At 40.0% G+C, this 25,503-nt stretch overlaps 1 protein-coding gene across 1 annotated transcript in view; it reads left to right on the forward strand.

Annotated features, from left to right (window-relative positions):
- The window catches only part of SCGN (secretagogin, EF-hand calcium binding protein), a 44,150-nt gene that overhangs the window by 15,822 nt on the left and 2,825 nt on the right, over positions 1-25,503 (forward strand). Inside the window, exons 7-10 of the mRNA XM_059940702.1 lie at positions 15,659-15,714; positions 20,955-21,000; positions 21,249-21,308; positions 22,837-22,905. Coding sequence (XP_059796685.1) covers positions 15,659-15,714; positions 20,955-21,000; positions 21,249-21,308; positions 22,837-22,905 — 231 coding nt within the window. The remainder of the gene's footprint in view (positions 1-15,658; positions 15,715-20,954; positions 21,001-21,248; positions 21,309-22,836; positions 22,906-25,503) is intronic.

Genomic DNA, 25,503 nt, shown 5'->3' on the forward strand with positions numbered 1-25,503 from the left:
AGCTAGGATGGGAGTTTGGGGAGGTGTAATTTTCAACAGAGTGGTCAGGGGAGGCCCTTCAAGAAGATGCAACATGAGAAAGGACCAAAGGTACAGCAAGCAGAGTCCCTGGGTCAGGGGTGTGCCTGGGATTTCCAGGAACAGGAAGAGACCAGTGTGGCTGGAGCAGAGTAAGCAAGGATGAGATGTAGGCCAGACCAGGTTGGGCTTTTGGGGCCACTGTGAGAACTTGGGGATTTAGCTGGAGGGAGATGGAGAGCCACTGGAGGATTTGAAGCAGAGGATGCCATGATCTGGCTGCTGTGTTGAGAAGAGCCCGAAATGGGCAAGGAGGGAATTAGGAAGACCTGTTAAGAGGCCATTGCTCCATCCAGGTGAGAGAGGATGGCAGCTTGGACCAGGGTCGGGTAGCAGAAGAGATGAGAACTAGATCTGTCTGAAGATGGAATCAGTAGGATTTCCTGATGAAGCAGCTGGGAGTCAAGGATGATGCTGACACTGTTTATGGATCTTGTACTCCACTAGGCTGTGATTCCTCAAGGGCAAGGTGGCATCTTACCTTTGTGTTCTCAGCCCTCCCACGGAGCCTGGCACACAGTGGGCTACTTAATGCGAATTGTCTGAACGGAATTTTCAGTTATTACCTCATAAACAGCTATGAATAAACCCTAACAATATGAGTAAAATTTGCCCTTGGGACCCTCCTGCCTCCCTTGTCTGTGTTCCTTGGGACCCTCCAGCTCCATCATGACTCTTGATCCCTCTTGAGGTGCCTCGCATACTGCATAATGCACATCGCAACATTTTGCACAGACCCAGCTTTCCTCAAGCAGTGCTTCATGTTCCGAAATTCTCCTTTTTCTCTTTCCTTGTTTAAAACCAGACCCTCCAGGGCAGAACCAGAAAGGGAGCCTGGAAGTGCTGAGCTCCCTCCTTATGTCTCTCACTGGGGTCCTTCATCACAAAGAGTCACCCAGAAGGATCCCAACCAGGCAGTGGGTAGGAGCCATGCTGAGCCCAGGGGACAGAGACAGACAGAGAGATGGGAGCCCTGAGCTGATGACGGGAGGTAGGAGGGACAGGAGTGAGGGCTAGAGCTGGAGGCATGGAGACAGAGCAGAGCAAATCGAGAAGGGACAGTCAGATCAGGGCGAGCCTAGTATATGCCCCTGTGGATTCGCAAGTCACGTCACTCTGCTCCTTTTCTTAAGCTGGGTCTGAGATGTTTTTTCTGGGCTGAGAGGTAGGGTCTCAAAGTGACCGAGAATATCCCCTCCCTCACCAAAACCCCACTCTCTTATTGCTGCTCTCTCAGGTTAGAATGCGCTCTAGTAAACTAGTTCATACAAAGATGTGAGCTCGTTCCTTCAACAAATATTTAGGGAGAAACTACCAAGGAAGATACGGTCTCTGACCTTATGGAGTCTTCCAACTGGGAGGAAATTTGGTAAGAACGGGAAAGGAGCAAACATTCCCTCTGGTCCCTCCCTTTCATCCCCAGTGTGTGTATCACTGCCCTAGAGTATCGACCCATAAGTAGGAATTGAGTTCAATTTTCCTTTCAGCCCTTAAATACAGCAATTTCACCTTGAGATCCAATTAAAAGATTCTTGAAAAGTTTTCTGGATTTTTAAAAAAATAAGATGGACTGCAATGAAGCAGCAATTCTAGAGCTTCGGCAAAGGCAGGACAAGAAAAGGTAGGTGGACAAAGGGGAAAGGCCAGGAGAGGGATAAATTAGGAATTTGGGATTAACAGATACACACTACTATATATAAAATAGATAAACAACAAGGACCTACTGTATAGCACAGGGAACTATATTTAATATCTTGTAATAACCTATAACAGGAAAGAATCTGAAAAATATATATATACACACACACATGTATGTATAGCTGAATCACTTTGCTGTATACCTGAAACACTGTAAATCAACTATACTTCAATTTAAAAAAAAAGGTAGGTGAAAAGAATTAAAGTTAAATTTTTTTAAAGATGTCTTCTTAACAGAGTACACACAGTACTTTATTTTCATTGAAACGTAGCCAGTGTTTGTTCTAGTATTAAATATTTTAATCCTAATAATTGAGAGTTCCTTCTGTGCTGGGCCCTGTGTGAAGCACTTTTCAAACATCTTATTTGATTCTCACATGAACCTTATGAAATAAGTATTTTTAAACCTCTATTTTGTAAATGAAAAAACTGAGGATTACAGGTCAGAGATGATAAGGATGGAGTGGAAATTCAGACCCAAATCCATCTTCAAACTGTATTCAAACCGTAACATTCACGTCTGAAAGTCTAAATGTCAAATTATTAAAATGAAAACTTTCAAAAGAGGGAGGGCTGAGCTCTATGAGAGATCAAGAAGAGATACAAATCCCTATGAATAAAGTGAAGAGCAAGGTGAGGGCAAAGCCATGTTAGGAGATTAGGATTCTCTTAGTATTTTTAAAGATAAGATAATACAGGAGCTCTGACAGCCACAACAGAATTTATTACCCAGAAAGATGGATTTTTCTCCTCCTGAAGTCCCTAAATACTCCTAAGAATTGACAACTTCTTAAACACCAAAAAGGACACAAATGAATGAAAGAAACAAGAAAGGGTTCCACAAAATTGTTCTGGAGAAAAGAGGAACACTGATTAAACTGGGGAAGGGAGAAAGAAAAGAAGAGTGAATTGTGGCTGCATAAAGCCCCAGGGGTCACCTCAGTCAAACATCCCATTATAAGGGGCAGAAGCAGGCAGGGAGGAGAAATGTAGACTGCTTAGAAAGTCAGTACTGGGCTGAAAAGAGATCCTGCACATCACACATCAAGCCCCGCAGCCCTAGTTGCCCAGAGCTCTTTTCTTCACAGCTCTACAGTTTACATTTAAGAAACCTCAGGCTGGCAGCTCTTACAATGGAATGCCCTGAGCTGAAGAAAACCTATGAAATGAAAAAAGAAATGGCAATGTACACTTTTGATGGCTTTGAGCTTGGATCCAGAAGCTTAGAGTCCTGTGAAGTAGCTGAGGGGAATCCGAGTGGTCTTAGCCAACTTTTGAGTATATAGAGGTTGAGAAATGACAGTTGACCAAGACTGTCCTGTTTCTCCTGTTATATGTGTCTGTTTCATTGCTAGAACCCTGTGGCTCTTCTGCTCATGTGTGCTGCAGTTAAGTATTCATTTTTGCTCTAAATTGTCCCATGAAGGCCCATGATCAATTAAACTCCAGGTAGCCCCTCATTGGTTCTTTATGCGCTGGGGTGATACGTAAGTGTTGAGGAATCTAGTGAAAGAGTTTCCATCCAAGGATCTCAGTTTGCCCTGAAGACTAGATGAGTTTAATGAGATTTTGGCCCATCCATTTCATTTTTCTTTCTTAAATTGTAAAGGCGACTTATACTTTTCCAATGAACAGATATGGGAACTGGACTACAGTTTTGTGGTTTTTTTTAAAGACTCTTTACATTTCCTTAGAGACTTCTGGGTATACTGACTTTTAGAAACTCAACATTCTGAAAAAAAACTTCTAGGATCTGAGCTCTAAGTGATACACCAAGTGTGAAATCACTTTACTGCTGCTTTAATGGCTTTTTCATGAGCAATGGACACAGTCACAGCAACACTGCATTAAAGATTTGGTTCTGAGGTTTAGCATCAAATGCTTTACTTAAGAGATGTAACCTACTAATGAATTCAAATTGACCCAAATAAGGATTGGCACACTTGAAAGCTGTCTGAAACGTAACATTCAACAAGTCAAGGCAGAACATCCAATCAGAAGAGAAAAGTTGAGGTCTGCAGACCTTGTCTCATCTAAACTCGTAACTAATGTTCTGTACAAGGAAGGAAACTATTAACAAAATCCAATTATGACATCTAATTAAGAGATGCTGCCAACACCTGGCAGGGGGAAAGATTAGCTGTCTGAGTAGAATATTATTTGGTAATACTGAGCTTTGTAAAATGTAAGCTAATACATGTGGGAGATATTAAGCTCATGTACCTAATTAGAGCATGGAACTTGAACTACTGTAAAACAATAAATTAAAATCTGAGAATGTGACGGGCAAAGAGAATACCCCCATCCTCTACTCTGGTCCCAGCTCTCATCCTTCATGCCTGGATTAAAGCACCTGACTTCCTAGCTGCTTCCTTCCCCCTAGGTCTCTGATCCAGGCCAATCTGAGACATGTCTGTGCTTTTTTTAAATTTAATTTTTATTGGAGTCTAGTTGATTTACAATGCTGTGTTAGTTTCAGGTGTACAGCAAAGTGAATCAGTTGTACATATACATATATCCACTCTTTTTTAAGATTCTTTTCCCATATAGGCCATTACAGAGTATTAAGTAGAGTTCCCTGTACTATATAGTAGGTTCTTATTAGTTATCTATTTTATATATAGTAGTGTGTATATGTCAGTCCCAATCTCCCAATTTATCCCCCCCTCCGCCACCAGGTTGTCTTGAAATCTCTTCTATTCCACGTCCACCCTCACTCTACTGTTTTTTTTTTTTTTTTTAAACAATCACTTTTGTTATTTATTTATTTATTTATCCATTTATTTATGGCTGTGTTGGGTCTTCGTCTCTGTGCGAGGGCCTTCTCCAGTTGCGGCAAGTGGGGACCACTCTTCATCGCGGCGCGCGGGCCTCTCACCATCGCGGCCTCTCTTGTTGCGGAGCACGGGCTCCAGACGCGCAGGCTCAGTAGTTGTGGCTCACGGGCCTAGTTGCTCCGCGGCATGTGGGATCTTCCCAGACCAGGGCGCGAACCCGTGTCCCCTGCATTAGCAGGCAGATTCTCAACCACTGCGCCACCAGGGAAGCCCCATCACTCTACTGTTGATCTCAACCAGTCTGATGGTTTTGAATACTTACTAAAGGTGACTGCCTCCAATTTATAGCTCTGACTCAGAGCACTTCTCTGAGCTGCCTGCATATACTTGGATGTGTGTCTCCACTTGGATGCCCAATAAGCCTCTCAAACTTGGCATGTCCAAAACTGACATTCTGACCTTCCCCCCAGTCCTGTTCCATTGGTGATCTTCCTCAGCCCAGTGAATGTGACCTATACCTTTCAAGTTGCCCCTCCTTCAAGATTTATCTGAAGTCCCATCTCCTCTCTCAGTGTTCTTCAATATTCTAACACATTGTTCTGTTTCTTTGACTCAGTGGTCATGGAGATAATGCTGAATCTTATTTCAGATATTCATTTTTGCCTCTCCAATTACATTGTAAGCTCCTAAAAGCCTGTACCACCTTAATGATATTTGAGAATCTCTCACAGTGCCTCACATGTTGTTAGACACATGGTAATTATTCAACACACAATTGTTGATTCAGTAATATGGGGGGGGCCCTCTAAATCCTTTTTGAGATTGTGTATGGCAACAATTGCCAGACTTTTTAAGAATGAGGAACTCTTTTTTTTTTTTTTTCATTACAGTGTGATTTATAATACAGAAAAATTATGAACAACATAAACTTTCCCCAGAGAGGGGGAAATTAAGTAACTTATAGTAGAACCATACAGTAAAACATTGTGCAGTCATAAAGTATAATGGTTGCAAAGAGTTTTAATGACATAACTACATACTTACAGAGTGATAAAGAGAATATAAAAATGTATGATATGATCTTAACTATGTAAATATATATATATCTACCTATAAATACACACATACTGTATTTAGAAACCGTGGAAGAACTATGCAAGGTTCAATAGCTATAATCCCTGGTCCTTATTTTCTATTTTCTATTTTTATAGTTCTAAATTTTCTAAATGGACATCTATTACATTTTTATTAAACTTGTTATTTTGAAATAGTTGAATTATTATAAGAAAAAGTTATTTAAAAATATGGTGAGTTGAGTTCTAGCCATTTTTTTTACATATATATCATTTTATTTAATTCTTTTTTTTTTTTTTTTTAATACAATATGTTCCCATATCTCTTCCCTCTTGCATCTCCCTCCCTCCCACCCTCCCCGTCCCACCCCTCTAGGTGGTCACAAAGCACCGAGCTGATCTCCCTGTGCTATGCGGCTGCTTCCCACTAGCTATCTATTTTACATTTGGTAGTGTATATATGTCCATGACACTCTCTCACCCTGTCACATCTCACCCCACCCCCTCCCCATATCCTCAAGTCCATTCTCTAGTAGGTCTGTATCTTTATTCCCGTCTTGCCACTAGGTTCTTCATGGCTTTTTTTTTCCCTTAGATTCCGTATATATGTGTTAGCATACTGTATTTGTTTTTCTCTTTCTGACTTACTTCACTCTGTATGACAGACTCTAACTCCATCCACCTCATTACAAATACCTCCATTTCATTTCTTTTTATGGCTGAGTAATATTCCATTGTATATATGTGCCACATCTTCTTTATCCATTCATCCGATGATGGACACTTAGGTTGCTTCCATGTCCTGGCTATTGTAAATAGAGCTGCAATGAACATTTTGGTACATGACTCTTTTTGAACTATGGTTTTCTCAGGGTATATGCCCAGTAGTGGGATTGCTGGATCGTATGGTAGTTCTATTTGTAGTTTTTTAAGGAACCTCCATACTGTTCTCCATAGTGGCTGTATCAATTTACATTCCCACCAACAGTGCAAGAGAGTTCCCTTTCCTCCACACCCTCTCCAGCATTTATTGTTTCTAGATTTTTTGATGATGGCCATTCTGACCGGTGTGACATGATATCTCATTGTAGTTTTGATTTGCATTTCTCTAATGATTAATGATATTGAGCATTCTTTCATGTGTCTGTAGACCATCTGTATATCTTCTTTGGAGAAATGTCTATTTAGGTCTTCTGCCCATTTTTGGATTGGGTTGTTCGTTTTTTTTGTTATTGAGCTGCATGAGCTGCTTGTAAATCTTGGAGATTAATCCTTTGTCAGTTGCTTCATTTGCAAATATTTTCTCCCATTCTGATGGTTGTCTTTTGGTCTTGTTTATGGTTTCCTTTGCTGTGCAAAAGCTTTTAAGTTTCATTAGGTCCCATTTGTTTATTTGTGTTCTTATTTCCATTTCTCTGGGAGCTGGGTCAAAAAGAATCTTGCTGTGATGTATGTCATAGAGTGTTCTGCCTGTGTTTTCCTCTAAGAGTTTGATAGTGTCTGCCCTTACACTTAGGTCTTTAATCCATTTTGAGTTTATTTTTGTGCATGGTGTCAGGGAGTGTTCTAATTTCATACTTTTACATGTACCTGTCCAATTTTCCCAGCACCACTTATTGAAGAGGCTGTCTTTTCTCCACTGTATATGCTTGCCTCCTTTATCAAAGATAAGGTGACCATATGTGCGTGGGTTTATCTCTGGGCTTTCTATCCTGTTCCATTGATCAATATTTCTGTTTTTGTGCCAGTACCAAACTGTCTTGATTACTGTAGCTTTGTAATATAGTCTGAAGTCAGGGAGCCTGATTCCCCCAGCTCCATTTTTCGTTCTCAAGATTGCTTTGGCTATTCGGGGTCTTTTGTGTTTCCATACAAATTGTGAAATTTTTTGTTCTAGTTCTGTGAAAAATGCCAGTGGTAGTTTGATAGGGATTGCATTGAATCTGTAGATTGCTTTGGGTAGTAGAGTCATTTTCACAATGTTGATTCTTCCAATCCAGGAACATGGTATATCTTTCCATCTATGTGTATCATCTTTAATTTCTTTCATCAGTGTCTTATAATTTTCTGCATACAGGTCTTTTGTCTCCTTAGGTAGGTTTATTCCTAGATATTTTATTCTTTTTGTTGCAATGGTAAACGGGAGTGTTTTCTTAATTTCACTTTCAGATTTTTCGTCATTAGTGTATAGAAATGCAAGAGATTTCTGTGCATTAATTTTGTATCCTGCTACTTTACCAAATTCATTGATTAGCTCTAGGAGTTTTCTGGTAGCATCTTTAGGATTCTCTATGTATAGTATCATGTCATCTGCAAACAGTGACAGCTTTACTTCTTCTTTTCCGATTTGGATTCCTTTTACTTCTTTTTCTTCTCTGATTGCTGTGGCTAACACTTCCAAAACTATGTTGAATAATAGTGGTGAGAGTGGGCAACCTTGTCTTGTTCCTGATCTTAGTGGAAATGGTTTCAGTTTTTCACCATTGAGGACAATGTTGGCTGTGGGTTTGTCATATATGGCCTTTATTATGTTGAGGAAAGTTCCCTCTATGCCTACTTTCTGCAGGGCTTTTATCATAAATGGGTGTTGAATTTTGTCGAAAGCTTTCTCTGCATCTATTGAGATGATCATATGGTTTTTCTCCTTCAATTTGTTAATATGGTGTATCACGTTGATTGATTTGCATATATTGAAGAATCCTTGCATTCCTGGGATAAACCCCACTTGATCATGGTGTATAATCCTTTTAATGTGCTGTTGGATTCTGTTTGCTAGTATTTTGTTGAGGATTTTTGCATCTATGTTCATCAGTGATATTGGCCTGTAGTTTTCTTTCTTTGTGACATCTTTGTCTGGTTTTGGTATCAGGGTGATGGTGGCCTCGTAGAATGAGTTTGGGAGTGTTCCTCCCTCTGCAATATTTTGGAAGAGTTTGAGAAGGATAGGTGTTAGCTCTTCTCTAAATGTTTGATAGAATTCACCTGTGAAGCCATCTGGTCCTGGGCTTTTATTTGTTGGAAGGTTTTTAATCACAGTTCAGTGCTTGTGATTGGTCTGTTCATATTTTCTATTTCTTCCTGGTTCAGTCTCGGCAGTTTGTGCATTTCTAAGAATCTGTCCATTTCTTCCACGTTGTCCATTTTATTGGCGTAGAGTTGCTTGTAGTAATCTCTCATGATCTTTTGTATTTCTGCAGTGTCAGTGGTTACTTCTCCTTTTTCATTTCTAATTCTATTGATTTGAGTCTTCTCCCTTTTTCTCTTGATGAGTCTGGCTAATGGTTTATCAATTTTGTTTATCTTCTCAAAGAACCAGCTTTTAGTTTTATTGATTTTTGCTATTGTTTCCTTCATTTCTTTTTCATTTATTTCTGACCTGATCTTTATGATTTCTTTCCTTCTGCTAGCTTTGGGGTTTTTTTGTTCTTCTTTCTCTAATTGCTTTAGGTGCAAGGTTAGGTTGTTTATTCGAGATGTTTCCTGTTTCTTGAGGTAGGCTTGTATTGCTATAAACTTCCCTCTTAGCACTGCTTTTGCTGCGTCCCATAGGTTTTGGGTCGTCGTATCTCCATTGTCATTTGTTTCTAGGTATTTTTTTTTTTTTTTTTTTTAATAAATTTATTTATTTATTTATTTATTTATTTATTTTTGGCTGTGTTGGGTCTTCGTTTCTGTGCGAGGGCTTTCTCCAGTTACGGCGAGCGGGGGCCACTCTTCATCGCGGTGCGCGGGCCTCTCACTGTCGCGGCCTCTTCCGTTGCGGAGCACAGGCTCCAGACGCGGAGCACAGGCTCCAGACGCGCAGGCTCAGTAGTTGTGGCTCACGGGCCTAGTTGCTCCGTGGCATGTGGGATCCTCCCGGACCGGGGCACGAACCCGTGTCCCCTGCATTGGCAGGCAGATTCTCAACCACTGCGCCACCAGGGAAGCCCCATGTTTCTAGGTATTTTTTGATTTTCCCTTTGATTTCTTCAGTGATCACTTCGTTATTAAGTAGTGTATTGTGTAGCCTCCATGTGTTTGTATTTTTTACACATCTTTTCCTGTAATTGATATCTAGTCTCATAGCGTTGTGGTCGGAAAAGATACTTGATACGATTTCAATTTTCTTAAATTTACCAAGGCTTGATTTGTGACCCAAGATATGATCTATCCTGGAGAATGTTCCATGCGCACTTGAGAAAAATGTGTATTCTGTTGTTTTTGGGTGGAATGTCCTATAAATATCAATTAAGTCCATCTTGTTTAATGTATCATTTAAAGCTTGTGTTTCCTTATTTATTTTCATTTTGGATGATCTGTCCATTGGTGAAAGTGGGGTGTTAAAGTCCCCTACTATGATTGTGTTACTGTCGATTTCCCCTTTTATGGCTGTCAGTATTTGCCTTATGTATTGAGGTGCTCCTATGTTGGGTGCATAAATATTTACAATTGTTATACCTTCCTCTTGGATCGATCCCTTGATCATTATATAGTGTCCTTCTTTGTCTCTTATAATATTCTTTATTTTAAAGTCTATTTTGTCTGATATGAGTATTGCTACTCCAGCTTTCTTTTGATTTCCACTTTCATGGACTATCTTTTTCCATCCCCTCACTTTCAGTCTGTATGTGTCTCTAGGTCTGAAGTGGGTCTCTTGTAGGCAGCGTATATATGGGTCTTGTTTTTGTATCCATTCAGCCAGTCTGTGTCTTTTGGTGGGAGCATTTAATCCATTTACATTCAAGGTAATTATCGATATGTATGTTCCTATTCCCATTTTCTTAAATGTTTTGGGTTTGTTATTGTAGGTGTTTTCCTTCTCTTGTGTTTCTTGCCTAGAGAAGTTCCTTTAGCATTTGTTGTAAAGCTGGTTTGGTGGTGCTGAACTCTCTCAGCTTTTGCTTGTCTGTAAAGGTTTTAATTTCTCCATCACATCTGAATGAGATCCTTGCTGGGTAGAGTAATCTTGGTTGTAGGTTTTTCTCCTTCATCACTTTAAGTATATCCTGCCACTCCCTTCTGGCTTGCAGAGTTTCTGCTGAAAGATCAGATGTTAACCTTATGGGGATTCCCTTGTGTGTTATTTGTTGTTTTTCCCTTGCTGCTTTTAATATGTTTTCTTTATATTTAATTTTTGACAGTTTGATTAATATGTGTCTTGGCGTGTTTCTCCTTGGGTTTATCCTGTATGGGACTCTCTGTGCTTCCTGGACTTGATTAACTATTTCCTTTCCCATATTAGGGACGTTTTCAACTATAATCTCTTCAAATATTTTCTCAGTCCCTTTCTTTTTCTCTTCTTCTTCTGGGACCCCTATAATTCGAATGTTGGTGCGTTTAATGTTGTCCCAGAGGTCTCTGAGACTGTCCTCAGTTCTTTTCATTCTTTTTTCTTTATCCTGCTCTGCAGTAGTTATTTCCACCATTTTATCTTCCAGGTCACTTATCCTTTCTTCTGCCTCAGTTATTCTGCTATTGATCCCATCTAGAGTATTTTTAATTTCATTTATTGTGTTTTTCATCGTTGCTTGGTTCCTCTTTAGTTCTTCTACGTCCTTGTTAAATGTTTCTTGCATTTTGTCTATTCTATTTCCAAGATTTTGGATCATCCTTACTATCATTATTCTGAATTCTTTTTCAGGTAGACTACCTATTTCCTCTTCATTTGTTAGGTCTGGTGTGTTTTGACCCTGCTCCTTCATCTGCTGTGTGTTTTTCTGTCTTCTCATTTTGCTTATCTTACTGTGTTTGGGGTCTCCTTTTCACAGGCTGCAGGTTCGTAGTTCCCGTTGTTTTTGGTATCTGTCCCCAGTGGGTAAGGTTGGTTCAGTGGGTTGTGTAGGCTTCCTGGTGGAGGGGACTATTGCCTGTGTTCTGGTGGATGAGGTTGAATCTTGTCTTTCTGGTGGGCACGTCCACGTCTGGTGGTGTGTTTTGGGGTGTCTGTGGCCTTATGATTTTAGGCAGCCTCCCTGCTAATGGATGGGGCTGTGTTCTTGTCTTGCTAGTTGTTTGGCATAGGGTGTCCAGCCCTGTAGCTTGCTGGTCGTTGAGTGAAGCTGGGTCTTGATGTTGAGATGGAGATCTCTGAGAGATTTTTGCCGTTTGGTATTACGTGGAGCTGGTAGGTCTCTTGTGGACCAGTGTCCTGAAGTTGGCTCTCCCACCTCAGAGGCACAGCCCTGATGCCTGGCTGGAGCACCAAGAGCCTTTCATCCACACAGCTCCTCCAATTGGCGGAAACTGGAACCTGGTGCACAGCCGATGGGAATGCAAAATGGTGCAGCTGCTGTAGAAAACAGTCTGGCAGTTCCCGCCGCTCCCTGGGAGACGGGAGACCAGCCCGCGGTCCAAGTCCTGGGCGCAGCAGGCTCGCCCCGCTCTGGGCCCGGCTCCAGCTCACCTCGGCGCGGCCCACCTGGGCGCCGCCATCTTGACCAGAAAGGGGGGAACTCTTTTTAAGTAAAAAAAAATGATAACCGATAAGGAGTGATTTCTAAGAATACTGCTTAATGAAAAAAAGCAAGTTGCAAAATAATACATAGAATGTGGTCCTATTTGTCCAAAAAATAAAGATGGACATATTAAAATGTTTAAAAAGTTTCTGGAAGGACACACAGTCCTGTGAATGGTAGTTACCTTTACAACAGGGACGGGAAGGACTTATACTTTGTACTCTTCACTCTGCTGAACTATCTGCATAATTTTGACCTTGCACTGCATCTCAAATTATCATTTAGCAATTGTTTAAAAAATTCACGGACTGCCTCTCTCACCACATGACAATAGTCATACTTTGGATCTACTGTTTCTGGTAAGAAGTTACTATTTGGGTTGGCCAAAAAGTTCATTCAGGTTTTTCTGTAAGATGTTAGGGAAAAATCTGAATGAACTTTTTGGCCAACCTGATATTAACCCAGCAATGGTTTTAAATGAATTTACATTTCACAATCACCATAGCATCTTTAAAGAATCAAAAAATTAAGGTAAACCTATTATTCAATCTAAGGAGAATGCTGGGTAGATCTATAGTCTCTGAGGGGTCTCTCGTGGGGAACCATAGGTCTACAGAATTTTAAGGAGTTTGTCAGTAAGTCACTGTGTTCCATTTCCAGGAGACTTTATAGAACCTTTCATGTACTTAGTACTCAAAATGTGTGGATGTTCAATCTTGGAAAAGGCAGTGGCAGAAGTGAGAACAGTGGTTAAGGGCCCTTCACAACCTTTCAACAATCAGCCCTTCAGAATGGAATCTTGTCCCCACCGCCAGCACCGTGAATCACCACAGCCCTCCAGGAGGGACCTGTGCCACGAGCACGTGACCACTAAGGTCAGAGGGAAACTCACATAAATAGAATCTCTTTTTGCTTTCCCAGGGAAAGAAGGGGCAATCAGAAAAGGTAAACACAACATCTCTGGCATAATCTATAGCACCAGATGTTTTATTTCATAACCAACCATGAAGCAAACTACATTAACCATAAGCTACCCAGACTCTATAAAGCTAAGAGCCTGGTTTATGGGAAGAGCTCTAGAGCTCTGGTGACAGATATGCTTAGATTCAAATCTTGCTACTTTCTTAGACAAATCAATCTTTCTACATTCCAGTTTTTTGCATGTGTGGCATGCAGCTATTTCTTACCTTCTGAGAATGTGGTGATGATTAAATGAAATAACATAGAAAGTTTTGGCTGCTCTACAAATGGTCACTATCAGAGTTTTAAAAATTAAGAAGCCATTATGCCCATCCCCCCCACCACCAAATTGCCAAACATTCAAAATTCATCAAAAGTCGTTAGTAACTTCCGTGAGTTAGTACGGACCTGTTTACAAACAACTTTCTCAGTTACTGAGATCATGAACTATTAGGAGCCTACTCTTCCCTCCTTCTTAGAAACCGGTCATTTTCTGAGGCTTTTTCTTTTTCATAATCAAGTTTTGGGAGGAAGAAAATCCTGGTAAATTCATATACCTGGATTAGCAACCAGCTGCTACTCTACTGATGGCTTCTGGTGGAAGATACCCTCGTGGCGGTTGCAGTGAACTTGCATATGAAACGCGTGTAATTTGGGTGTTCTGATCACCACCGTTCAGTAGACATATAGCATCCTCTGAGGAGATGCTGACCATCAATTACTCAGGGGTGAAGTGCAAGGGCAGGTGCCACCGAGGTCCCTGGATACCTAAGAACCCAGTCTTCCCAAGAACTCAGTCCTCCCATTAGCCACACCGGAACCTGCTCTGAAGAACTCTGTTTGCTGACTTTACCAGGAAAAGTGCTCAGCATCAATCTTACTCCCCTTCAACTGCTTTGACAAAGTCATGAAATCATTAATTTTCAGAGCTGGATGCAATCTGGGCCCTAATTCAGTCAGTTGTTATTGGACTGTTGGGTTCCAAGAAACCCTTGGGCTCAGAGGCAATACTTCAGGATTGAGAGGGAACCTAGAGGACAAAGCTCCAGCCCACTTCCAGCCACTACTTGTACAGCTCCATTTCTTTGCTTTATACATTCAAGCACCACGCAGAATTTCATTTGAAAATAGGGTTCTTCTGATAAGGAAAGTTAAAATCATGGGCACAGTAATAGCTGAAGAAGCTGCACCCAAAGAGATCATATGACTTTACTAATGTGACAAGAGGTCTGATTTCTGGTCTGGTGCAATAGGCATGTCTCAAGCTTCCCTTGTTATGCATATTTCTTGTAGTCAAAGATGTCCCAGTCAACTAGAAGAGGAGACACAGGGGAATAGGTGTATTAGTCACCCCCATGTGTACACACACAGGGATAGTAAAATTAAGCAAGTGATTTTTTTTTTCTGATTCTGATCCTTAAGTGAACCACATAACCAATTTTCTGATGGGCAGAAGCATAATTTACACATTAGTGTTCAGTTCTTCCTTGAGCCAATTTTGAGCAAAGGGCTTTTTCCCCTTACACTTGCTGTGTAAATTTGCACACCAATGAAGATGGGCCCATGTCTTTCAAGGTGAGCTATTATTTGCTTAAAACTCAAGATAATCTAGCTTTCTAAGAATGAACCTCTTATATCTTGCTTAAAACTTTGTCTGATCTACACAAGAGGAAGGAGATATGGGGATATATGTATATGTATAGCTGATTCACTTTGTTATAAAGCAGAAACTAACACACCATTATAAAGCAATTATAGTCCAATAAAGATGTTAAAAAAAAACAAATTTAGCCTGATCTAATAAATTCAAACAGCCTCTTTGAATAAGGCTAAGTCTCTGCAAAAGGAAAAGCTCAGTCTCTTAGATTTCTCAGTCCTCTGGATCCAACCCAGACCCTTCTCTAAAAATGTCATCAAGCTGGGTAAGGAGAGAAAAGGCAGCTTATAGGACCTCATGGTGAAGGGGAGGAGTCGAGGTCCCAAGTCACAATGCTCTGGTTTCCATGGTGATGCCTGTTGACCACACAGTTGCTGCTACTTGGCTGACATTCATGGTTGAAGCCATCCTCTAACTCTTGCTGGATGCAGATCACTAATTCTCTGCCATATCCTCCTTCCAGCTTGCTGACTCAGTGATCCACCCCCATCCTCTGTTCCAGCATCATCTCATACTCAGCTGGCCCCATGGAAGGTCCACTGGTCCTTGACTCAGCCTCCAAACCCTTGGGTGCTCAGAGGGTCCCAGGAAAGCTAAGCCCCAGCAACTCTGTCCGCTCAATGTTGTCCTTCCTTAGCTAGTTCTCCTCTCCTTCCAGATCCCCTTCCAGCAGAGCTAGGTCACACATCTACTTTACTCTGCCATCTCTGCTTCTCTCTCTCTTTTCCTTCCTACAATCATCTGAGGCCTACACAGGGCAGACTTTCTCCTACATCATATCCCCCTCAGCTACTTTTGCTTTCATGGAAAACTATTTCTTCTATACTCTATAGAGAGTACTCTATGATATGAGTCAACCTCAGCCAATTTAGACAAATATATAACCAGAAGAGCAAAACAGAAAAGCACTTTAATGACTTTCAAAATAAATTCCCATTACAAGTATTTCTTACACTCCTTTCCCCTTCTGCATTCCAGATGAAGATCTTTGACAAAAATAATGATGGCCGGTTGGATCTTAATGACTTGGCAAGGTGAGTAGTGTGAAAATGGTGTCATAGATTCAGAAACATGTTCCTAGGGGTTTACTGACAGCATACACTTCTTTTTGAAAGGCAGAGATCAAGTCTCACCTGAAGTCTTAAAGAATAGGTGAATCTTTAGGGGTAACAGATACCTTTGTGAAGATCATAACAGCACTTCTCCCCAGAAAAGCACTATGCACAACATTTTCAAAATATTTTATAAATGGGCCAGCCCTGCCCTCAAAGGCCAGACATTCATGGTCCTACATAAGGATCCCACAACAAAAAAAAAGTCCTGAATCCCATTCACTGGTTCTGAGAATACTGAATAGTTAGTTCAGGACAGAGAACAACAGAGTCAGACTCACAGCTGCACCCTGTGGTCTGAGTGCTGGCGTATCCTCTGTGGGGCACCAAGTGTCTGCAGGCTAGAAGTGGAAGAGGGGAGGATGACAGCAGAAGTGGTCCAGTATCTGCAAAAGTGCTGCCTATGAGGCTGGTATTGTGACACATGATGATGTCAGCATGTTTCTGTCAAGTCTAGCCAACCCCAAAACAACCTCTGATTGTCCACAAAAAGGAAAAAAGAGATTCTAAGCAGATAGAGAGTTGAAATCATTGGATCAAGAATACATGGATAAGGGAGGAACACTCCCAAACTCATTCTACGAGGCCACCATCACTCTGATACCAAAACCAGACAAAGATTTCACAAGGAAAGAAAACTACGGGCCAATATCACTGATGAACATAGATGCAAAAATCCTCAACAAAATACTAGCAAACAGAATCCAACAGCACATTAAAAGGATCATAAACTATGATCAAGTGGGGTTTATCCCAGGAATGCAAGGATTCTTCAATATACGCAAATCAATCAATGTGATACACCATATTAACAAATTGAAGGAGAAAAGCCATATGATCATCTCAATAGATGCAAAGAAAGCTTTCGACAAAATTCAACACCCATTTATGATAAAAACCCTCCAGAGAGTAGGCATAGAGGGAACTTTCCTCAACATAATAAAAGGCATATATGACAAACACACAGCCAACATCATCCTCAATGGTGAAAAACTGAAACCATTTCCACTAATATCAGCAACAAGACAAGGCTGCCCACTCTCACCACTATTATACAACATAGTTTTGGAAGTTTAACCAACAGCAATCAGAGAAGAAAAAGAAATAAAAGGATTACAAACTGGAAAAGAAGAAGTAAAGCTGTCACTGTTTGCAGATGACATGATACTATACATAGAGAATCCTAAAGATGCTACCAGAAAACTCCTAGAGCTAATCAATGAATTTGGTAAAGTAGCAGGATACAAAATTAATGCACAGAAATCTCTTGCATCCCTATACACTAATGATGAAAAACCTGAAAGTGAAATTAAACACTCCCATTTACCATTGTAACAAAAAGAATATCTAGGAATAAACCTACCTAAGGAGACAAAAAACTTGTATGCAGAAAATTATAAGACACTGATGAAAGAAATTAAAGATGATACCAACAGATGGAGAGATATACCATGTTCTTGGACTGGAAGAATCAACATTGTGAAAATGACTATACTGCCCAAAGCAATCTACAGATTCAATGCAATCCTTATCAAACTACCAATGGCATTTTTCACAGAACTATAACAAAAAATTTCACAATTTGTATGGAAACACGAAAGGCCACGAATAGCCAAAGCAATCTTGAGAAAGAAAAACAGAGCTGGAGGAATCAGGCTCCCTGACTTCAGACTATACTACAAAGCTACATAATCAAGACACTATGGTACCGGCACAAAAACAGAAATATAGATCAATGGAATAGGATAGAAAGCCCAGAGATAAACCCATGCACATATGGTCACCTTATCTTTGATAAAGGAGGCAAGAATATACAATGGAGGAAAGACAGCTTCTTCGATAAGTGGTGCTGGGAAAACTGGACAGCTACATGTAAAAGAATGAAATTAGAACACTCCCTAACACCATACACAAAAATAAACTCAAAATGGATTAAAGACCTAAATGTAAGGCCAGACACCATCAAACTCTTAGAGGAAAACATAGGCAGAACACTCTATGACATAAATCACAGCAAGATCCTTTTTGACCCACCTCCTAGAGAAATGGAAATACAAACAAAAATAAACAAATGGGACCTAATGAAACGTAAAAGCTTTTGCACAGCAAAGGAAACCATAAACAAGATGAAAAGACAACCCTCAGAATGGGAGAAATATTTGCAAATGAAGCAACTGACAAAGGATTAATCTCCAAAATATACAAGCCACTCATGCAGCTCAATATCAAAAAAACAAGCAACCCAATCCAAAAATGGGCAGAAGACCTAAATAGACATTTCTCCAAAGAAGATATACAGATTGCCAACAAACACATGAAAGAATGCTCAACATCATTAATCATTAGAGAAATGCAAATCAAAGCTACAATGAGATATCATCTCACACCAGTCAGAATGGCCATCATCAAAAAATCTACAAACAATAAATGCTGGAGAGGCTGTGGAGAGAAGGGAACCCTCTTGCACTGTTGGTGGGAATGTAAACTGATACAGCCACTATGGAGAACAGTATGGAGGTTCCTTAAGAAACTAAAAATAGAACTACCATGTGACCCAGCAATCCCATTACTGGGCATATACCCTGAGAAAACCATAATTCAAAAAGAGTCATGTATGAGAGTGTTCATTGCAGCTCTATTTACAATAGCCAGGACATGGACGCAACCTAAGTGTCCATCGACAGATGAATGGATAAAGAAGATGTGGCACATATATACAATGGAATATTACTCAGCCATAAAAAGGAATGAAACCGAGTTATTTGTAGTGAGGTGGATGGACCTAGAGACTGTCATACAGAGTGAAGTAAGAAAGAGAAAAATAAATACCGTATGCTAACACATATATATGGAATCTAAAAAAAAAAAGATGGTTCTGAAGAACCTAGGGGCATGACAGGAATAAAGATGCAGACGTAGAGAATGGACTTGAGGACATGGGAAGGGGGAAGGGTAAGCTGGGACGAAGTGAGAGAGTGGCATGGACTTATATATACTACCAAATGTGTGGGAAGCAGCCGCATAGCACAGGGAGATCAGCTCGGTGCTTTGTGACCACCTAGAGGGGTGTGATAGGGAGGGTGGGAGGGAGGGAGATGCAAGAGGGAAGAGATATGGGGACATATGTATATGTATAACTGATTCACTTTGTTATAAAGCAGAAACTGACACACCATTGTAAAGCAATTATACTCTAATAAAGATATTAAAAAAAAAAAAGAATACATGGATAGAACCCTTAGGGGTAGCAGCTATAATACCAGGTTCCTCAGGGTCAGGCTGGATGGCAATTGTACACTGAACAGTGAAGCAGAGCACTAGTCATGGCCATTCTATCCCTGTGATAAACAAAAAGCCCCTCTGCAGATTTACAAACACCCCCTACTATAGTCCTACCTAGCTGGTAGGGACTATGTCTTAATCTCCTGAATAGCTTCTCACGCAGTGAGAGCTACATGGGAGGATTCAATGAATAGTTCTGGACTGAAGAAAGGGTTAAGTGGCATTGAGATGCAAAGCAATAAGACAGTTACTACATTATTTTAAAACCAATTTGCTATGGAATTTGAAAATGACAATTAGGGTAAGCAGAATAAAGATGTTCATGTCCTAATTCCCAGGACCAGTGAATACTTTATGTTATATGGCAAAGATAACTAAGGTTGCAGATAGAATTAAGGTTGCTAATTAAAAACCTTAAAATAAAGAGATTATTCTGGAGTACCTGGGTAGGTGCAGTGTGATAACAAGGGACCTTTAAACATGTAAGGAGGAGGCAAAAGATCAGAATCACAGAGAAATTTGAAGATGTTATATTGCTGGCTTTGAAGTAGAGGAAGGGGCCATAAGCCAAAGAATGCAGGCAGCTTCTAGAAGCTGAAAAGGGCAGGGAAACAGATTCTCCCCTAGAGCCTCCATAAGGAATACAGCCCCGTCAACACCTTGAAACACCAGTGAAATCCATTTCAGACTTCTGAGTTCCAGTACTGTAAGATATTAATTTGTGTTGTTTTAAGCCACTAAGTTTGTGGTAATTTGTTATAGCAGCAATAAGAAACTAATTCAATGACAAAAGGTCTTAAAACATTTACACATGGGAATCTTCTTTCTCTACCCCCAGCTGTGAAATGTAGCCCTATTACTCCTATACAATCACCTCTCGAGTATATGTCCTCTAACTGGCAACATACTTTAGACTGCTTGGTGCCAGCAAATAGATGAGGACAGTATTCCTTGCAGAGTCTCAGGATATTCTACCCTCTATTTGGCTCAACTTAATTCTCTCTACCCTGGGCATCCAAAGGAGTAAAACTTTCCAAATTGTTGTATGATATTTTTTCTGCCTTTCTCTCTATATACCCATGATTATAAATTCAACACAAATCCAATGCTTTAGTCTTTTGAAACTGATTCTATTCCACTGAAGTACAATTGTAGTTATGCAGGAAAGAGAAATACATAATTTTTTATTGAGTATAATTTATATACTATATAATTTACCCTTTTAAAAAGTGTAGTTATGGCTATTCTGAATCCCTTGCATTTCCACATGAATTGCAGATCATCAATTATCAGATTATCAATTTCTGCAAAAAAAGGCAACTGGGATTTTTATAGGAATTGTGTCGGATCTGTAGATAAATTTGAGGAGCATTGCCATCTTAAAAATATTAAGTCTTCTAACTCATGATCACAGGATGTCCTTAATACTATTATTTAGTTCTTCTTTGTTTTTCTTCAACATTGTTTTATAGTTTTCAGTCTATAAGTCTTAGGTCTCTTTTATCATATTTATTCCTAAGTATTTTATTCTTCTTGATACTGTTGTAAATGGAATGGTATTCTTAATTTCTCTTTTGGATTGGCCATTACTAGTATATCGAAATACAACTGAATTTTGCATATTGATCGTGTACCTAAAACCTTGCTGGAATTTTTAGATGTCTCTCTATGGTGACTACTAATCCCTGTGAAAGTCTTTCCCGTCTTTATTTGTTTTTATATTGTACAAATTCCTATTTTTTAAGCACCTACCCTATTCTGCAGAATAACCTGGACATTGCCTGCCATTTCCTCACACCAGAGTTATAAATCTACTTGTAATTGAGAGTTGATAGATCATCATGTGGATGACTTTTTTTTTTTTTTCCCCCCCCATTTAGGATTCTGGCTCTTCAGGAAAATTTCCTTCTCCAGTTTAAAATGGATGTAAGTGGTGGCATTTCTCTAGGTGGATTTGTATCATTCATGTTGCTCTATAGATTTGAGAGGGAGGGAAGAAAGGTAGCTAATTGTATTACCGTTAATTTATCTAGAGACTGATAAGGCTCAGTGTCAGAAACTAAGGGATTAGGAACTGTTGACTCAAAGTTTATAAAAGTTGTCTAAGACCCTGGAAGAATTGTACAACGGAAGTTTCACACTGCTGATTGACATAATGCTTTCTCCATATACAGGCTTGTTCCACTGAAGAAAGAAAGAGGGACTTTGAGAAAATCTTTGCTCACTATGATGTCGTAAGTGTGCCTTTTCAATATATTGTGCTGGCCATCTTTAGGTAGGAAGCTTTTTTAGCCCTTATGTGGGGTCATCCTACTTACAGACCCTAAATTTATATAATGAACAGCAATCGCACATGTGTGTTGCTATGTCAAGGTACCCTCAGCTTCTCTATGAAACTCCTGAGAACTAAGTAAAAATAGACATAGGAGTACTTATGGTGGAGAAGAGAATAAAATCACATTATTATTACTATTTTGCTCCTTGTAACCAAGCTAAAAGAAAGTTTCTCCTTCTTGGTCTCTATCTATCATAGTATGCTCAAACACAAAAGCAAACAGTCAAATAAAAAAACACAACCAACCTAAAGAAATAGGGGGAAAGTCAGGCATATTTGGCACAAAATCTATTTCTCTTATAAGACTATCATTTGGTCCTTCTTTAGAGGCGAGAAAATAATAATTCTAAAGAACGAAGTATGGCAAAGAGATTGAATTTCTTGAGGACAAGGTGGGATAATGCACAGAGCAAGGAAAACAAAAAGAAAGTTGAGAAAGGTCATAAGAGATCCTGAAACTAATCAGACTGGATATCTGCGTGTCATATTCTGAGCAGAAAAGAAAATCACCTGGAAGAGGCAGTCTAGCAAACTGTTTAAGTATATAGGACTCTGTGACCAATTACCTGGCTTTGAATCACGGCTCATGAGCTGTGTGACCTTGGGCAAATTTCTTAACCTCTCTGTGCCTCATTTTCCTTATCTATAAAATTAGAGTGATGGGGATAATGATAATACCTACCTCATGGACTTCTTATATGAGAATTAAATGAATTCATGTTCATAAGCTCTTCGAGGAGTTCCTGGCATGTGGCAAGTACTGTATTAGTGTCTGGTAAATACAGTAAGGGAATGAGTTTTTATAATATGTTAAAGGTTCAGGATTAGAAAACCTTGAAGAGAATGGACGACTTATCATTAACTGGAACTTTAGAGAAGAAACTGAAATATGTTAATATGTATTATATTTTATAGGCATTCTTATAAAATGGGTAGAAAAAATAAAAGATTTTATGCATGAACCATATAGTAATTCTAATATGCTCACTCAATCTAGTCTCTCTTGAATTTAAAATGTGTTTTGATACTCATTAAATCATTGCTAAATCATAAAGCAAAATTTAAAAATGTCAACCTATCCTTCAAAGGATCAGTGGATGTTCAATTAGCACTAGTCTGAACTGAGTCCTAGTATTTGGGAAGCAAATAAAGTCGGTACATGTCATATTAATGCTATTTGTAAGAGCCAAGGAACTCAAAACTACTGCTTCCCATTTGGTTAAATGGAGGGAGTTATTTACAGTGAGCGCTTCTGATTTATGTGGAGCATTCACATCCTGCAGAGAGACGATAAGTTGGAACATGCCATTTCCAAACTTGTTTGCAGTCACAAAAGAATACTGATTTGGTCTATTTGTATAATTTATTCTTTAAGCTTTCTGACTTAAGAAAATGATATTTGGTTGATTGGATCTTTTATTTTTCAGAGTAAAACTGGAGCCCTAGAAGGCCCAGAAGTGGATGGGTTTGTCAAAGACATGATGGAGCTTGTCCAGGTAACTTCACGAGGCTGTGTAGATCATCCCCATCATGGATTGGGGTTGACATTTTGACTCCACTGTTTATTTTGGGGAATCAGTAGGGCCAAAGATTAATGCTGGAGAAAATCTAGGGATGTAGTCTGTTTAACAAACTTAGAGCTTTCAAACTTTGAAGCCCAAAAAATCTCTCTTCTCTCTTAAGATCATTTGTAGTTTCAGTTAAGTGAAGCCCCCATAGAAGCTTCTTGTTACCATCATTTGAATGTCATCTATTTTACCAAAGGAGCACAGTGGCACTATATATCTTACTGCTTTATTTTTCGATTACAGAAAGTCCTTCTCCTGTGGACTTGGTTATTAGAATAACTAAAACTTTTAATTTCATGTAATAAATCCCATACTTGGGATTCTCTCTCTCTCTTTTTTTTTTTTTTTTTTACACCAAGGGGCTGCTCTAACACCTAGCCTAAGATGGCTGTTTTACCTAGCAAGGCAGTGATTGGGACTGATGATATTTAGATTATATCTACATCACAGAGCTGTTTCACGTAGGGTAAACAATGTTTAAAAAAGCAATCTCCTTTGAGATCCTGATGAATTGTACTGACTGGCTGCATGATCCAGTTAAACAGGTACTTTCCAACTCCTGTGTGGGTGTTTTTCTATGAGACTGTATAGACACTGAATTTCATAGTCTCATATCCTTAGGGATTTCTTTTGAGGTCTGTATAGGACACAATGGTCGTTTCCTGATTGGCCCAGATGGCAATAAATTTGAATAGCAACAATTATTAACGGTTTTTGGAGTCTCAGACCTTTTTGAAAAACCTGATTAAAACTATGGGGTTTTGTCATGGAAAAATGCCCAGATACCGATTTTTGCGTAAATCTCCAGGAAGTTTACATACTGCAGTTAAGCAGGCATGGATGAGATTTTTCTTATCAGGATGCCTCCTAACTCTCATTAGTCCCATCCCAACTGGCCCCTTGCCACTTCTCTGTCCCCTTCACGTGGTGCTCCCGTTGGAGAGTTCACCAACATTTGTGCAGCCAGGATAGTTGCTGGGTGTTGGTGTGATATTGCCTTTTACACTGCTTGCTAAATTAAAATCCCATTTCACTCATTACCTATTTAATGCCAGAATGACTTCTATAATAGAAAGTGAGCAATTATCCATGGGACACTAAAGGTGCACAGCAGAAGCCCTTGCCTAACTGGAGTTTTAAGTTGCTTTTGATAGAATAATGGGATGGGGAGCCTGTTTTCCAAAGCTGTGTGGCCTCCTCTTTGCCGTGGAGCGAGGGCCCCTGATTGCCTGAGTGTAGAGCCCAGAGGCTTCAGATCCGTACAGATCCTTTCAATTATCTTTCAGCTGTCTCTGGGTTCGGCAATGGCTTCCAAAGGTTAATGGGAGATGATGGAAGTAAAACCTAAACCAGCAACGGAGCAGAGAAGACATTTTTCTAGAGAAAAGTAAAGGGAAAAATTCATGACCATCTAAAAACCTGAGCTGGAGGCAGAAGTCCGCCTCACTCTCTGATGGACTTATAGCACCTCTATGGGAAATCAGAGGATCCCCACCACTTTTGTCCTTGCCCCTCTATTTCTGTGGGGCTACTGGGGCAACTAAAAAGCACTTCTCCATGTCAGTACCAGACAATATGAGACAGCTGGTTTCTAAGGATTGGGTCAGACTGTGGTTAGTAATACAAAAGCAGTTTATAGGAGGCTGATCTATTGAGCTAAAAAGTATGTACGCAGTAATTAGTTACTAATGTTCTCCCCTGAAGCCAGATGATTGAGGGTACCTATCTTTATTGGATCTTTCTAGTCTTCCAGGTTGCTTAAATATATATTCACATACAATTTGAAAGATGTAGTGAAGTATGACCATTGGGTCACTGAGACCCTGACATTGAGACCACTGAAGATCTGACATTTCTCAGCTCCATAAGCTGGAGCCATTTCCTGTGACTATTTTCTTTATTTTCATCTTATAAGAAAGGGTCACAGCGCAGTGGTTGGGAATCCGCCTGCCAATGCAGGGGACGCGGGTTCGAGCCCTGGTCTGGGAGGATCCCACATGCCGCGGAGCAACTAAGCCCGTGAGCCACAACTACTGAGCCTGCGCGTCTGGAGCCTGTGCTCCACAATGGGAGAGGCCGCGACAGTGTGAGGCCCGTGCACTGCGATGAAGAGTGGCCCCCGCTTGCCGCAACTGGAGAAAGCCCTCCCACAGAAATGAAGACCCAACACAGCCAAAAATAAATAAATAAATAAATTAAAAAAAAAAAAAAGAAAGGGCCACAGGACAATTAAACCAGTATCTGGGATTTATATTAAAAACAACTATCAGAGCATGCCATGGGGTCAGCAGGGAGCTGGTTCAGTTTCTAAACATACAGTCCTGGTCAGGATCCCCAATGTTTGCAATAATAACCCTTAAGTAAGCTTATTTTATAGCCTTTTAGTTCTTGTACAGTCATATATGATGCATATGTTGAATTTGTGTTAACAAAATTATTTGGTTACCAGAACACCCACCCTTTCCTTTAACCTCTGGAAAATGCTACCCTAGGCTGTCCTCCATCAGTGTGATCAGATAGCAAGTC

The sequence above is a fragment of the Balaenoptera ricei genome, chromosome 11, assembly GCF_028023285.1.
Source record: "Balaenoptera ricei isolate mBalRic1 chromosome 11, mBalRic1.hap2, whole genome shotgun sequence".
In the NCBI taxonomy this organism is placed as follows: Eukaryota; Metazoa; Chordata; class Mammalia; order Artiodactyla; family Balaenopteridae; genus Balaenoptera; species Balaenoptera ricei.